General features: G+C 40.0%; 1 protein-coding gene across 5 annotated transcripts; it reads right to left on the bottom strand.

Moving 5' to 3' along the window:
* Positions 1-2,371: 2,371 nt before the first annotated feature.
* LOC134864328 (uncharacterized) lies at positions 2,372-13,001 on the bottom strand. Of its 5 annotated transcripts, none has more exons than XM_063883205.1 (14): positions 12,847-13,001; positions 11,610-11,737; positions 11,148-11,187; positions 10,830-10,936; positions 10,290-10,655; positions 9,641-9,763; positions 8,169-8,355; positions 7,007-7,338; positions 6,767-6,877; positions 5,923-6,045; positions 4,942-5,317; positions 4,753-4,812; positions 4,323-4,627; positions 2,372-4,171 (listed from the first exon to the last, which is right to left on the bottom strand). In XM_063883205.1, the coding sequence occupies exons 8-14, from the start codon at positions 7,334-7,336 to the stop codon at positions 2,627-2,629; spliced, it is 2,850 nt and encodes a 949-aa protein (XP_063739275.1). In that variant the 5' UTR covers positions 7,337-7,338; positions 8,169-8,355; positions 9,641-9,763; positions 10,290-10,655; positions 10,830-10,936; positions 11,148-11,187; positions 11,610-11,737; positions 12,847-13,001; the 3' UTR covers positions 2,372-2,626. The 5 variants fall into 5 exon arrangements, with proteins under 5 accessions (XP_063739275.1, XP_063739276.1, XP_063739277.1 ...); XM_063883206.1 differs by having other exon boundaries at positions 10,290-10,760; positions 12,847-12,988; XM_063883207.1 differs by having other exon boundaries at positions 10,830-11,187; positions 12,847-12,988.
* Between the last annotated feature and the right edge of the window lie 1,007 nt (positions 13,002-14,008).

The following is a 14,008-nucleotide window of genomic DNA, read 5'->3' as shown; positions in this document are numbered from 1 at the left end:
AGACTGCTCTGTGTCAGCACTATTTCTCAACATTACAAATGTTTTGCCATGGTTTTCAAAGGTTAATGGAACATTTGCGTATCCTCAAAGAGTTCAGCACAATTAAATCTCAGTTGCTATTGGTTTGGGTTCTGAAAGAAACAAGTTAAACGTGAATGCTCATTTTAAAACAATAACATGTAGTCAAAAACAAGGCAAACCCCTGGTTGTTTGTTTGTGATGTTCACCAGATTGACAGATTAATTATGGTACTTTCAACAAGGTAGCCATTAAAAACACTTTAAATTAGTTTTACTATATATACTAAAACCAAGAAAAAACAATTCTTTAACTGTTGTCCTAAGCAGTGCTGGAGATTAACATTTTTGATAAGTACAATATACGACATGTTTTTGCATTCTTAGTGTGTGTGTGCGTGTGTGTGTGTGTGTGCAAGCAATGAAGCTGCAGAAGAGTTTTGCAACAGCAACAATTGCAAGTGTGCGGTTGTGTGATGAAGGTCAGAATGGATGTGGGATGCGGTTAGAGATGGGGTTCAGCTTGGTGGTGTGGTGGGGGTGGGTTGCATAACTTTGGGGGTAAGGTGCAGCTGTGCTCGGCTCTATCAAATGGCCCGGAAAGACCTACAGTTAGGGCTATCTCATTGACGGCCAACAAGTTTCCTGGAGGAGGGTTGGTGGCTGTTTTTGCGTGTGAGTCTGTTTTGATGGGTGTTGTACGTGTAGGGTGGCAACTATTGCATGGGAGAAAGAAACCGAAAAATACCAGGATGCTCTGGGAACCCCTGCAAACCAGGTTTCAGGGCCAAACAACAGGATGAGCTGCTTTCACAACGCTGCTACAGCTGCCTCTGCCCGCACTGTTGTGCCAGGCTGGTCTGTCGCCTCCCGCGTCGTTGTAAAACCACAGAGAGGATTTCAGAGGGAGACAGAGGTCACACATTATAAAGGGGTACTGCAATTGCACACACTTGTTGGCCTTTTTGCAGCAACACAAGTTGTTTGCTGCAGGCCTATACTTTTGTCATGGTCTAATTATCTAAAGGATAAACCAACAATACTCATTTTGCATAGAAGTCATTTGTATTGTCATGGAATGAAATGCACAGGTTTGAAAACATATGACTTCAATCCATTTAGGTGAGCCATGGTTGGTATTGTGCCTGCTGGCTCTCTGGCATTGCTTACTTGGACACCAATGAGCCATTGTTAACTAAATCTGTTTCACCTGTCTTTCCTGCTATGACCTGCTAGATCTCTGCTATGAAAAACATATTATTAAAAGGTGCGTCAAAAAATGTCTTGAGCTGTATTCACTAATGCTAAATTGACGACTGGACATTTGTCATTCCCCATAAACAAAAGCCAATTTAGCCTAGGCTACTGAATAGCATAAACTGAAGCTAGCTCGCAACACAAGCACACATCGCTGATTAAGGAGCGACTGAACCTCCGTTTGTTTTATATCTCAAAATGTATTTGAAGGATGTTAAAACTTACCAGTTATGTTACTTTTTTCAGCTTTTGTCGTTTACCCCTTTGTCCTCATGCAGGTAAGTTGTGGAACCTTGTGATGATCGGCCTTTCTCACAGCAAACATTTCATTTGTGAAGAGCAAAAACTTATCACATTGAAACTGCTTTAACGGATTTGAATGGGGCCACTTGGGGGCAGCAAAAACAACTTGTTGATATAACATTCATACAATCGCTTTAAATATGAATATGGCGGACTTGATAAGTAACTGTTTCTTATTTTGGGTTATTCCAGCAGCAACAGAACATCATATGCATTCATTTGTCATGAGTCCTGTTTCCGAACACGTGATTCATTTGAAGTTGGCGAACATAATATCGCTCTCTTTTGTACTTTGTGCTCACCATCAATGTATCTTGCTCCAGTAGGCTATGTATTGAAACTGTATACATTTGGTTTTCACTGGATGGTTTATTGCACTTACTGTAAGTCGCTTTGGGTAAAAGCGTGAGATAAATGAAATGTTAAGCTAAACAAAGAGTTGAAGATTTGAATAAAGCTCTACAAAGCAGCATAGCATCAAATGTTGGTGCAAACGTGGTATAATTGGTTGGGACTGCTGGGCTGTTTTAGTCATCTTTTGGTTCAGGAGGCCAAGCAGGGTGATTAACAGCCAGCCTGGCACTTAAGATAATGTCCTTCCTCCACCCCTCGTTGTGACCCTCTTTATACACCCACTTGCACACAGAAAGCAGTAATACTTAACACAGTGATATGACTTGTGTAATGTGTGACTTACTTAAAAATGTAAAAATGTGACTTCATTGTTTTACTTGCATTAAGAAAATGGAGCGAAAATAACAATAAATTAATACAAAATAAAGACAGTGTTCAAATTAATCATTTTAAAGTTTATTATTTCACAGACATAAGGCCAAAGCATGTAAGACAAGCACCTGAATACTTGTCATGTGCATTTATATTATCATGTTAGCACTGTTAGCAATTCATTTTGTCAAAATCATGTATAATGCTAGAATATCCTTTAGTGTGAAGAAAAGTCACATTAAAACTGCTGGAATGGAACTGAAGCAAAATATTTTTTTTTCATTTGTTACACGTTATATATATACACAAGATCCATTCAGCCTTCATTCAGTTTTCAATACTTTCTCGCCTTGTTTTACCAGAGAATCTATGCTGTTGTTTACTGTTCTCTTCGCATTTTTTGCAGCTTCATCTGTCTTTTCTAACCTGCTTTTATTGCCAAATTTTCGTCTGCCAACCTCACTAACCCCAGCTCCAGCTGCTGCCCCGACAGCTCCGCCAATAACGCGCCCCAAAAACACACCGAGCACCAGACCCAGTAATGCGCCCACTATGACTATAACATGCACCTGTTTAGCAGCATTCCAAATTTTCTCCCATACTGAGCTCTCCGCCACCATTTTGATGCCGGCTTTGGCCCCAGAGCCCACCTTCCCCCACACTGGACTCTGTGCCACCTTCTTTGCACCGACACTGATTCCAGATCCAACTCGCACCGAGCTTTCAGCCATCAGTTTAGCTCCAGTTTTGGCCCCAGATCCTACTTTTCCCCACATCGGACTCTTCGCCAAATTCTTTGCGCCGGTTCCAATCCCAGTTCCCATTTGTTTGGCCCCTGCACCAACTTTCTCCCACATTGGACTGGCTGCTGCTGCTTTTGCTCCAGATCCCACCCATGTAGAACTGTCCACCACCACCTTGGGAACTCTATCTCCTACAAGCTTGGACACATGTCCAGCACCAGCTCCTACCTTCCCCCACACAGAGCTATCAACCACCATCTTCTGGATATTGTGTGCACTGGTTCCGACGGTCCCCCAGACCGGACTATCTTTCACCTTCTTTGCTCCCTCACTGACCCACACAGAGCTATCTGCAAACCGTTTTGGTAACAGCTTTGTATTAGACCCCATCTTTTCCATAATAGAGTGGAGAAGTGAAGGGGAGATGGTGGAAAGCGTGATTGGAGGAAGGCTCTCAATATTCATTGTGCTCACATTCAACTCTGCCTCATCCCTTGTTTTCTCAATCTCATCCTCTCTCACTTCCTCATCTGCCTCAGCCACAGGCTGCATGTAGGAATAAAGCACCCGCCCTTGAGAGCTCAGCTGTCCTTCTTGCTCTATTTTTCCCTTCCTTCTCTCCTTTGCTATCTCAACCTGACGCTGCCTCACTCTGTCCTCCGCCTCCTGAAAAGCAGGATGGGAATAGCACAGTCCTCCACTTTCCCTCACCGTCTGCTCCACCTTCTCCAGCAGCTCTGCCACATTTCTCCTGTCCCTCCCACCTCCTCCTGTCTCCATCACGTGAAACCTGTCCCCGCATTTCTCCACAAGCTTCAACAAATCCCTACGCTGACCAGCGATGTATGCCTCGATGCTGCTATTTCCTGCCTTCCCGCTCTCCCTCAATTTATCTGCGTAAGTAAAGAGAAGCACAGTGTGGCTCTGGATGGCCTCTGGGCCGAAAACATTCTCGAGGGCCTCGATAGCCTTCAGCTCGGTCTTTGCAGGCTGGTCTAAGGGGACACACAGCAGGAAGGCATGGGGACCGGGACTGGACAAAGCAACACAGGAGGAGATCTGTGCTCGCACCTCATCTGGACTCTGCTCTGAATTGAACCAGTCAGGGGTATCAACCAGCGCTACCTACAGATGAGAGGAAATAAGCACAATTACATTTTTTGTATGAGACAAAACAGAAAGTGTCAAAGGTTAGATTTGGGGGCAATGCCACATGGATGGGATCAGTGATAGGAACATTAAAAACATTCAAGCAAACAACATCTTAATAACTTACCTGTCTTCCTTCAACCAGTGCCTTCTTTTTCTCACACTGTTGAGTGATCGCTATGAGGCTGTCCCGGCACGACTTAAATTCCTGCCTCCCCAGTATTTTGTTGCCAGCTGCACTCTTCCCGGCTCCAGATCGCCCGAGCAGTACCAGACGCAGCTCTCGGGGGGATGAGGAGGATGAGGGCAATGAGGTGGGAGAGGAGGCAAAGGTTGGTGTCGAGGGGGAAGAAGAGAAGACGGATGCAGGAGGAGAGGAGGTCGGGGACGCCTCAGGAGATCTCTCTTCAAAGCTGTTAATCCTTTGGTGAACTGAAAACATTCAGATGAAATTTGGAATTAAATATGGTTAATTAAAATTACAACTATTTTTTTGAACATCAAACAACAGGAGTGCAGTTTGAGTGACATAATACAAGTGAGGTCCTTTGACTCACAAGTAGTGACCACTTTCGGAGTTGATTTAACGTCAGACGCTTTTGAGAGTATAGCTCCATCTACAGAGGAAAAACTGTAAATGTGAGTCCTGTTCGTGCTCACATCCTTCTTTCTTCTTTTTTTTTTATTTAACATGAAATCAATATGTACTGCAGAAAATCGGTGGGTATAAAAATGCATACATTTACCTGCATTTAGTCTGAAGTTGAGCGTCCTCTTTGCCTGTCTGTCATCCTGCGGCTCTGAATATTGCTGGTGCTCTGGTGCTGGATTTAAATGTAGCCCGTTCGAGCTTTGGCTCACAATCACATTTCTCTCCATCTCATCCCTCTCTTCTCTCCCCCTCCTCTCCAAGGCGATGCTGTACTCGTCTCCCCTATCGATAATCCCCCGTGTTTCTGTGTTTGGGCTCTGCGTTGAAGCAAATGTCTCTCTTCTCTCCTCCCTTTGAGCTCTGTAACTTTCCATAAGTTCTTGCTTTCTGTCTTCCACTTGTTTCTCCAGCTCGCTCTCCTGGTCTGTTTTCTTATAGTAAACCCCATTTTTTTCCACAATTTTTTCCACCTGTTACATAAAGAAATTAGCAATACATTTAAGAAATGTCTCAAAATTCACATTTACTCACATTATAAAGTTACATTTTCTAATTCTTATATATATATATAATTCTTTAAAATACTGTTTTATCGATTGTGGAATTTATTCCCATTACTGCCAAAGTTACGACATAGTCAGCCTTATTATTAGTCTCGACTACACCTGGGTGTGAATATATGAATGTTAAACAGGGCGTTGCTGGGAAAACCATGCATGCTCAGACAGTCACTTCTGTGTCAACACAAATAAAACAAAGCGCTCTACCACGTGCAATATGCGAAAACACTGAATTTCCCTCTTTTACACAGAGGTAAACGAAATCTATTGCACCTCATTTTAAGGGCTTTCTAATACACTCAAACTAGACTAACTTGTGAGGTAAACATTTTGAGAAAACTACCATAATCAGTTTTAAAACTAAAGTGTTTGCATTTTTAAAGAAAGATTCTTATATTATGTGACTGTTCCTGTACCGGTGCAGAACAAATAACATGTTTTGAACTTAATTGAAACTGTGTAAAACTCTAATCTTGATGTTGTTTTGTTAACCGGTCTCAACACTGACGCCTCACCTTCTCAAGCAGCTCGCAGATCTGCTCCCTGTCCTGTCGCTTACGATTATTGATGACATGGTACCTCCCCTCACAGTCCTCGATGATCTGCCTGAGGCCTGGGTGTTCTTTCTGCAGGTATTCCTTTAAAGAACAAATTGCAATAAGTAGATTAATCCACGTTAAACACAGTGAAGAGTGAGGATATACTGCAAGGATGTCTAAAGGAGAGGCAGAAGTTCCAACTTAGTATACAGAAGGATATTTATCATTATTTAAAAATGTGTTTACAAAAGTTTAGAGGGATCCATTTTTTACAGTTTTCTTGTTTTTTTATCAGTGTTTTACAAAACTGGCAACCTCATTCACAAAAGAACAGGTACAAACGTGTATACGTGATTTAGAAATACCAAAAGGAATAGGACTTGACATGTATACATCAACACACAACAGAGCAACCGTGAAAGAAATACTTAGTAAGAGATATGTAACTTAAAAACAAGAAGTAATACCAAAATGTAAAAATACTCTGAAAGCACTGCATTTAAAATCTTCCTTAAAAGTACAAAGAGGTACTTGAACAATTAAAAGTATTTATTTTGCAGAATGTCCCATTTCAGAAAAATCTATATTATTATCACTGATTATGGTGCATTCATTACTGTGAAGTTGAGATTTAATATTATTCATAACGTTACAGCTGGGAAAGATGGGGTTAATTTCAATTTATTTATATAACGTCAGGTAGCTTAATCCTTAATATTAGTAAAAGACCCTAAAAACTGTAGTGAAGTACACTTCTTAAGTAAATCTACTTTGTTACATTCCACCACTGCCACATAGACTGAGTGAACAACTCTAATACCTGCTCTGTTTTTCCCATCAAGTAGTCCCCACAGGTCAGCAGGACCAGGGTGTGATCCAGCACCCCCGCCCCAAACAACTCCTTCAGCTCTGCAGGCACACGACTCTCCATCTGGAAACAGCAGGGAAAGATAAAAGAACATTTTAACTTTTAAACCAAAAAGATGACATTGATAACTGCATTGCTAATGAGAAATAATGCCAAAAGAAAAAAGTGAAAGCAAAAACAGCGACAACCAACCTCTGTGAACTGGTGAACTGGCACCAGTAGCAAAAAAGCATGCGGGCCGGGTTCTAACAGCGCCATCGCTTTCGCTGTCTCCTGCCTGACACTCTCATCCATCTTGCCGCCGTTCCAGTACCATCTAGGCGCCTCCACCAGTGTCACACTCCTGCCCTCAGACATGCCCTGTCGCACCTGGCAGGTCCGGGAGGCACTGGGAGAGATGTGGGACAGCTGTCCCAGGATCGTGTCAGCTGAAGACGTCTTTCCACATCCAATGTTTCCCAATAGAACAAGTCTCAGCTCTGGGGAAGAGGACCTGTAGCTGCTTCTCAAGTGTTCACTCATGGCTGGAAAAAGAGAAGAGGTCAAATGTGCCATCTCGATGTATCAAAGATTACTGTTTGTATTTGGTACAAAGCTATACCCCAACCATCCAATAGCAAACGTGTGTTGTGGTAGTGCATGTTCACAAATGTGGCTTTTGCTAAATGCTTGTGTTTTTCTAAAGAGGAAACCATATGCAAATAAAACTGAAAAAAACATAATCGGACAGGTTGGGTAGGATGTAGATCATCTGATCTGGCATCCAGTATGGACGGGATGAGTCACTGTTTAAAAAAAAAAAGGCTGAATTTATTTTCCTTGAAGTATCACATTTCTCTGCTACATATCTACTCTTGCTCTCCTGTTGTGCATTAATTACCAGTAAGAAGGAAACTTAAAGTTATAAAGTTGTTGTTTTTTTTAATCAAACTTTCATTTCATTCTTTTCCTTTCCAAATTGCATTCCTTTTTTTCTTAGACACACCACACCTTGCCAATCCTGTCCAACTACATTCTACCTGGACCATTTTATGTGAACTGAGAAGCAAATACAAATCATATCAGCTTACAAACACACACAAATAAAAGAATGCATTGTTAACCATGGAAACTTCTCTATGAAAACACACATTAATGCAGTATACCAACAACACTGTACACATCAAGCATTAAATTCAAACTTGACATTACACTAAAGGCGAAAGTAAAGAGTGTAACAAAGTTTTTGTCTGTTCAAACACTGACAACACTGACAGCTATTTGCATAATTTCTGTTTAAGCTTTCAAAAGTCATATAACTAGTACTCAGTTCAGTAAACAGATGTATTATTCAAACAATAACAAACATACTTACTTAATCGTGTGAAGACTTTTAAGCTGTGTTCATGTATGGTCTTCTCTGTGTGCTTCGTTTGTTCAGTATCGTCACTGAATAGTGTCTCCCATCCATACAGATTCAGTACATGTCGGCATCAAGTTGACAACTAAAAGCTGCCTACGCAGGTGAGATGGGCAGTCTCTGGGAGGTACCTGTCTGACCACTCCCAATTTTGAACACATGCACACATGAACACAGTCATGAGTATATTTTCTTCATGTACAACAGGTTTCTTTGTCTACAGGCGGCTTAGCATACCAAGTTGGGGCAGAGGACGTGTGAATCATTCTACCTTAGTTTTATCTACCACACCTTTGTACCACCCGTACCGGCATGTCCTTCAGGTGTAATAATCGTTAAGGTAAAACCTGTTAAAATATGCCTGTGCATATTATGAGACGCTGCTGTTGTCAGGGATGAGGCTATGTCAAAGGCAAACATGACAGGTTGACAATGCATTAAAGTCAGAGTAAATCAACACGTAACTCTTTCAGTCTGCTTGTCCAGGTATCATATGGACAGACCTCACCAAAAAATTACATAGTATCAGTGTGTCAAAACCTATAAAGCCTCAAGCTTTAGGCTGTGCCTTTTGCATTCAAATATATGTTAAGAAGGTGTTGAATTATTACACATTTTAGAGACTGATAGACCTAATTATAAAACTTACAATAACATTTTCATATGCCATTCCCGAAACACCACTGCTCAATTAACAAAACAGTGACACCACTCTCTAGGCCCATACTGCATTTAGTTTGCGATGAATTATTTGGGCATGTATGCAAGGTTATGGTGAACATATCCCATCAATTCTAATCTAATTTCAAAACATGAGACATTAACCAGAAGCTTCTGTCACACCTGGTCACATGCAGTAAAGTGTTATCTCAGAGGTGCCACAGATATAGTTACTTCCTTATATTACTAAAAATCTTGCAAAATCATACAAATTTGCACTTTTTCCAACCTTTGCATTTGAGTAGAAATCCAACAACATTCATCGGACTATATAGTAAATCTATGTGATGCCTGATGCACCGATCAACTAATTTGAATTATGTGTCAAAGGTTGCTTTTTCGAAAAAGAAGTCCATTCAAAATCTTATCTTCATACACATGTTTTAATTTACAAAAAAAAGAAAAGCAAAGTTAGTTTGCATATTTCTTCTAAAAGGAAAATTAGATTTACATGGAAAACAAATATTCTTTTTAACAAAATAGATGTTCAAGTTTAATTATCCCATTGAGTATTTTAGCATATCAGAATGTTGCTAATGTGGTCTTCATTGTCCCTCACAATCCGGGCATCAAATAGGCAATGTTTTCCAGAGTGGAAGCCTTAGAAAAAATAATGAAAGCAGATGTTTCCTCATCTTCACCCATGTATATAAATATAGTGTACAGTATGTGGTGTGTGTGCACTGTAAAGGAGCTGCATCTCTCACCAGTGTGTGCTGGGTGCAGCTCCTCAGCTCCGGTATCTGTGCGCTGAGGCAGATCAGAGGAGCCAGGGCACACAGCAGGGAGTCCAAGAGCAGAGACAAGCTAATCGACATGCTCACCATTTTCTGAAAAAGAAAAACAATTATTATCCTTTGATGCAGTGTTCTTTATTTTTTGGTGAGGCTAGAGGAAACCTGCGGTTTGTGATTTTGTAGTTTGTTTATGTGTGAACAAATGAATGACACAAACACTAGAGAATCATTTTTGTTTCGAAAATAAATTCTCAGATTGCATTCTCTCTTCTCAACTTTATTTCTATAATAAACAATAACAAACATATTCAGAGACTGTTCAAACTATAAAGATATGTCATTTCTTTTTTGGCCTGCGGCTTTTGTTTCTATACATTTCAGCAAACTTTATTTTCTTATAACGTACGCAAGGTAAAAGTGTCTTTTGGGACTACCTTTGGGTTTAATATTTGGATACATGTTTCCGCTCCAGTAAGCATATGGTCACACATTTTTTGGAACAACAAAATACGCAAGTGAAAGTTTCCACTAATCTTTAAAATATGCAATACTGTGGGTGCATGAGGAAGCACTTCAGTAATGTTGAATCACAATTCTTTTCTAAACTGAATCTACTCACATTTGTCTCCTGAAGATGTTGTCCAATCAGGGACAAGGACTCTCCCAACAGGTGTAGGTGAGCTGCAGCGCTTACAAGATCCTTGGCTGAGCAGCCAGGACTCCTGTATGTGGATCTGAGGGTGTTGCAGGCTGAACTGGTGGGACCGCACATGGAACTGCTAGGACTACAGTGGTCCGTAATGGGGCTAGAAACCATGAGATTAACTACAGAGCTCCCTTTAGAAGCGATGACTGTCCCTGGACTGGGAGCAGATATGACTGGGCGAGGCCTGTGGGTTACTGGAGGGATTGTCCTGCTTACAGGACAGAGCGCCCTGTTGTGCTGGTTATCTGGGTACACCCAGTAGAGTAAGGTGGGACTTGCCTGGTAGAAGCAGAAAGTTAAATTTAGAAATAAACTTGGAATAATTAAATGATCAACACTGCCCTCTGCTGTGCAGCATGAATGCAACAACTTGTCTTGGATGTCCTGGAATAGAAAAGTTAACACATCATTCACAAGTAAGTACAATGTATTTAATCTCATCTATTCTCTCACCTCTTCTCCTCTTTCTTCCCGTCGGTCTCCTGACATACAGACTGGATAAGCAGGAAGAAAGCTACACGACTCTGCTCCAAAAAGTTCAGGCTCAACTTCAGTATTACCTGCAATATGTCATGTATTTATGCATTATAGTTATACTATGCTCATATGATAGGAAAATGTGTTTTAAGTCTAAATCTGCTCACCATATACCAATAAAATAGTCTATTATAGCTGCGAGGGATTTAAAAGAGATAACACAGAAAAACCCTCTTTAGAAATCTACACAGTTGACACAAGCGGAATACACACAGTCACCTTGAAGGACCTTACCAGAGTGTTTGCATATCTTGTTTATCAAACCTCCTGGTTCCTAGAAAAGTTGAATAATTAAGTTATCACACAAGAATAATAAAAGAAATAGGCACAACATACAAAAAAAAGGGATTACTTTTCAATCATCATATACTGAATTAATTTAGTGCATTATAAAACTTAACCCTTTCATACAGATCTATAGTATAATTGGAACAGTGTGTACCAAGATGCACTTAAATACACAGCAACAAACAAAGAGAGAACAGTTCAGAGTTCAACAATTGTTAAGGACAGATCTTGGACATGGGAATCAAACAAAGCAAGAACTATAGGCAATTGATGCAAACATATCAACAACATTATGCCAAGAGTCTGTTCCAGAATATATTACATGCACTATTTGTCCCATTCCTAATCATAACATGACATATGATTTGTGTACTTTCCTCTTACTACCAGCGAAGCCCCAGAGTGTACCTTATGAAGCTTCTTCTTGCTTGATTCCTCAAAATCCAAATCTGGTTCCTCCATCTCCTCCACATCCATCTTCAAGTCTTTGTAGGATCTTTTATCCGCTCTCTGGCTGCTTCCACTCATTGGGCTTGCTTCTCCACCCATCAGCACAGACATGAGAGGGAAAGCAATAAACAAGAGCAGTAATATTAAAGTTAGGTTGGGGCTCCAGTTGAGATTGAAAGAAGAATTAAGTGTTACTAAAAAATAATTCACTAACAGCATGAGTAAAGAAAAGTGTGTTTTTGCTAAAAGAAAGGCACTGCACTTCGCAAGCGAATGAATCGTTAAGTTAAGCTATAGTCATGTGACTTGATACGTCTATGGCAGTGTTGTAAAGTAACTAAGTACATTTACTCAAGTAATGTACAATTTCGAGATATTTGTACTTAACTGGAGTATATGAACATTTTGCTACTTCATTTTCCTACCACACCACAATTCAGTGGTAAATAGAGTACTTTTACTCCAGTTTATATCATTAGTTTGTTTGCAGATTTGAATTAATGATATTAAATATAGTCAACACTTAAGTTAGACTTTAGACAAACCTGGAATAAATTCACAAGCTACCTGCACTATACAAGGAAATACAAACTAGCTGTACATTTACCAGCTGTGAAAAAATAATAATTGCATCAATAATTATAATCAAAACATATAATATATTTAATTCTAAAACGGGCCAATCTGCATAACTACTTTTAACTTCAGTACTTAAGTATACTCTGATGGTAAAACGTTTGTTCTTTTACTCAAGTAATATTTTGAATGCAGGACTGTTACTTGTTACAGTGTAATACTACACTGTTTTTTCTACTTTACTTACTACAACATATGAATACTTCTTCCACCTCTGCTCTTTAGTAATGCCATGGTGAGCAAAATAGAGGAGATTGTTGGTACCACGGAGTTGCCAGTGTAGGAAACAGGCAACAATAACTTTTGAAGTAATAATGGATCTGCTCCGAATCAAACATCAATATTTCCAACATGTCGAGTCAGTTTTGAAACAAATGAAAACACCCAGATGCAGGCTGACAGTTGAATGCAGTAAACGTCTTGTTTAAAATCGGTTAGACGTTTCCACTTTAACGTAAACAACAGCTAAAAGCTAAGGTTATTTAGGGAGACTACTGGTGTATGGTACGGTTTGTTGACCAAAACTAGCTAACATGTAGCTAACAATCAAAAGCAAAACCTTGAATTGGGGCTATCTTTTTCCGCTGATTGTCCCGGCTTGACTCCGCTCCAAGTAGGTAAAAGTTCCGAAGACAGGGAGGTACAAATCTGCTGATTCACGTTTAGTAAATCACCCACCCCTTCTGCTGACTCATGTTCGGCTGGGGAGAGTGGAAGTAAATAGATTACCAATTAGTGTTGCTGCAGCTGGCTGAGAGCAGAAGCACTTTCGTCTGTGGTTCTGTCACTTTTTAAAAATAACATTATGCTCTAGAAAAAATGTTCACTATTTCAGTTATTAAGATCTATTAATATCAAATCAAACGTGTGATATGTACTAATAGGCATATATAGTACAGTACGACTGCTCACTTTTAGTTTAGAACGTTTGTATGGTTTAAATCTTATTTCAGATAGAGGGAAATCTACAGCACACAATGATAATTAGTGATGTGAACTCAAACACACCATATTAAGCTTGGTTTTTGTAAAAGCCTGCAATGTATTCCCCATGGACTCAGCACTACCGGTCAGTGACCCACACCATACCCAAGACTGCTATAGACCACATCACTAATACCTGACGTGATGAATGGGAGCAAATCCCTGCAGCCTGTGGAAATCCTCCCCAATAAATCTTCTTACAGCCTATTAAACTTGTGTTCAGAGGATGGCTTGTTCAACACCACCTTATACTCTTGGTCGTATAGTGTCCATTCTTTCAGCAGTACTGGAAAGCCTGTATTTTTCGCTCAATTCATCGTTATTTAGCAACATAGGCCAACAACATGTTGTAGTTTGACTTATTGTTTAATGGCAATAACATACAGTAGGCTACGTATATTTGCAGAAAAATATTACAAATTCAACTTGTTGGCATATTTCTTTTCAGACACTTTATTTGTGCCCTTTTCCTCCTGCAATACATTGAAGGTGTGTCAGTCAGCTTTTGAAAAAGAGTGAACTAATCATTAGAAAAAGTGTGAACCAAATATTGAACACATCATTTTCCCTGCATAATATGTTTACCTGTTTACTATAAGTGAGGTGGCCTCAACTGCTTGAAAGTACACTGCTCATGTTTGCTCTACTTTCTCAGTATTGCCTTCTACTTATATTTTACTTTTCATATGAATCTTGATAGGCTTTTTCAGTGATCTAGTCACGTGGTTAAACTTGTT

Source organism: Eleginops maclovinus, chromosome 5 (genome assembly GCF_036324505.1).
Source record: "Eleginops maclovinus isolate JMC-PN-2008 ecotype Puerto Natales chromosome 5, JC_Emac_rtc_rv5, whole genome shotgun sequence".
NCBI lineage: Eukaryota > Metazoa > Chordata > Actinopteri > Perciformes > Eleginopidae > Eleginops > Eleginops maclovinus.
Note: the sequence above shows the minus strand (reverse complement) of the source record. Positions and strands in the feature narration are given on the sequence as shown.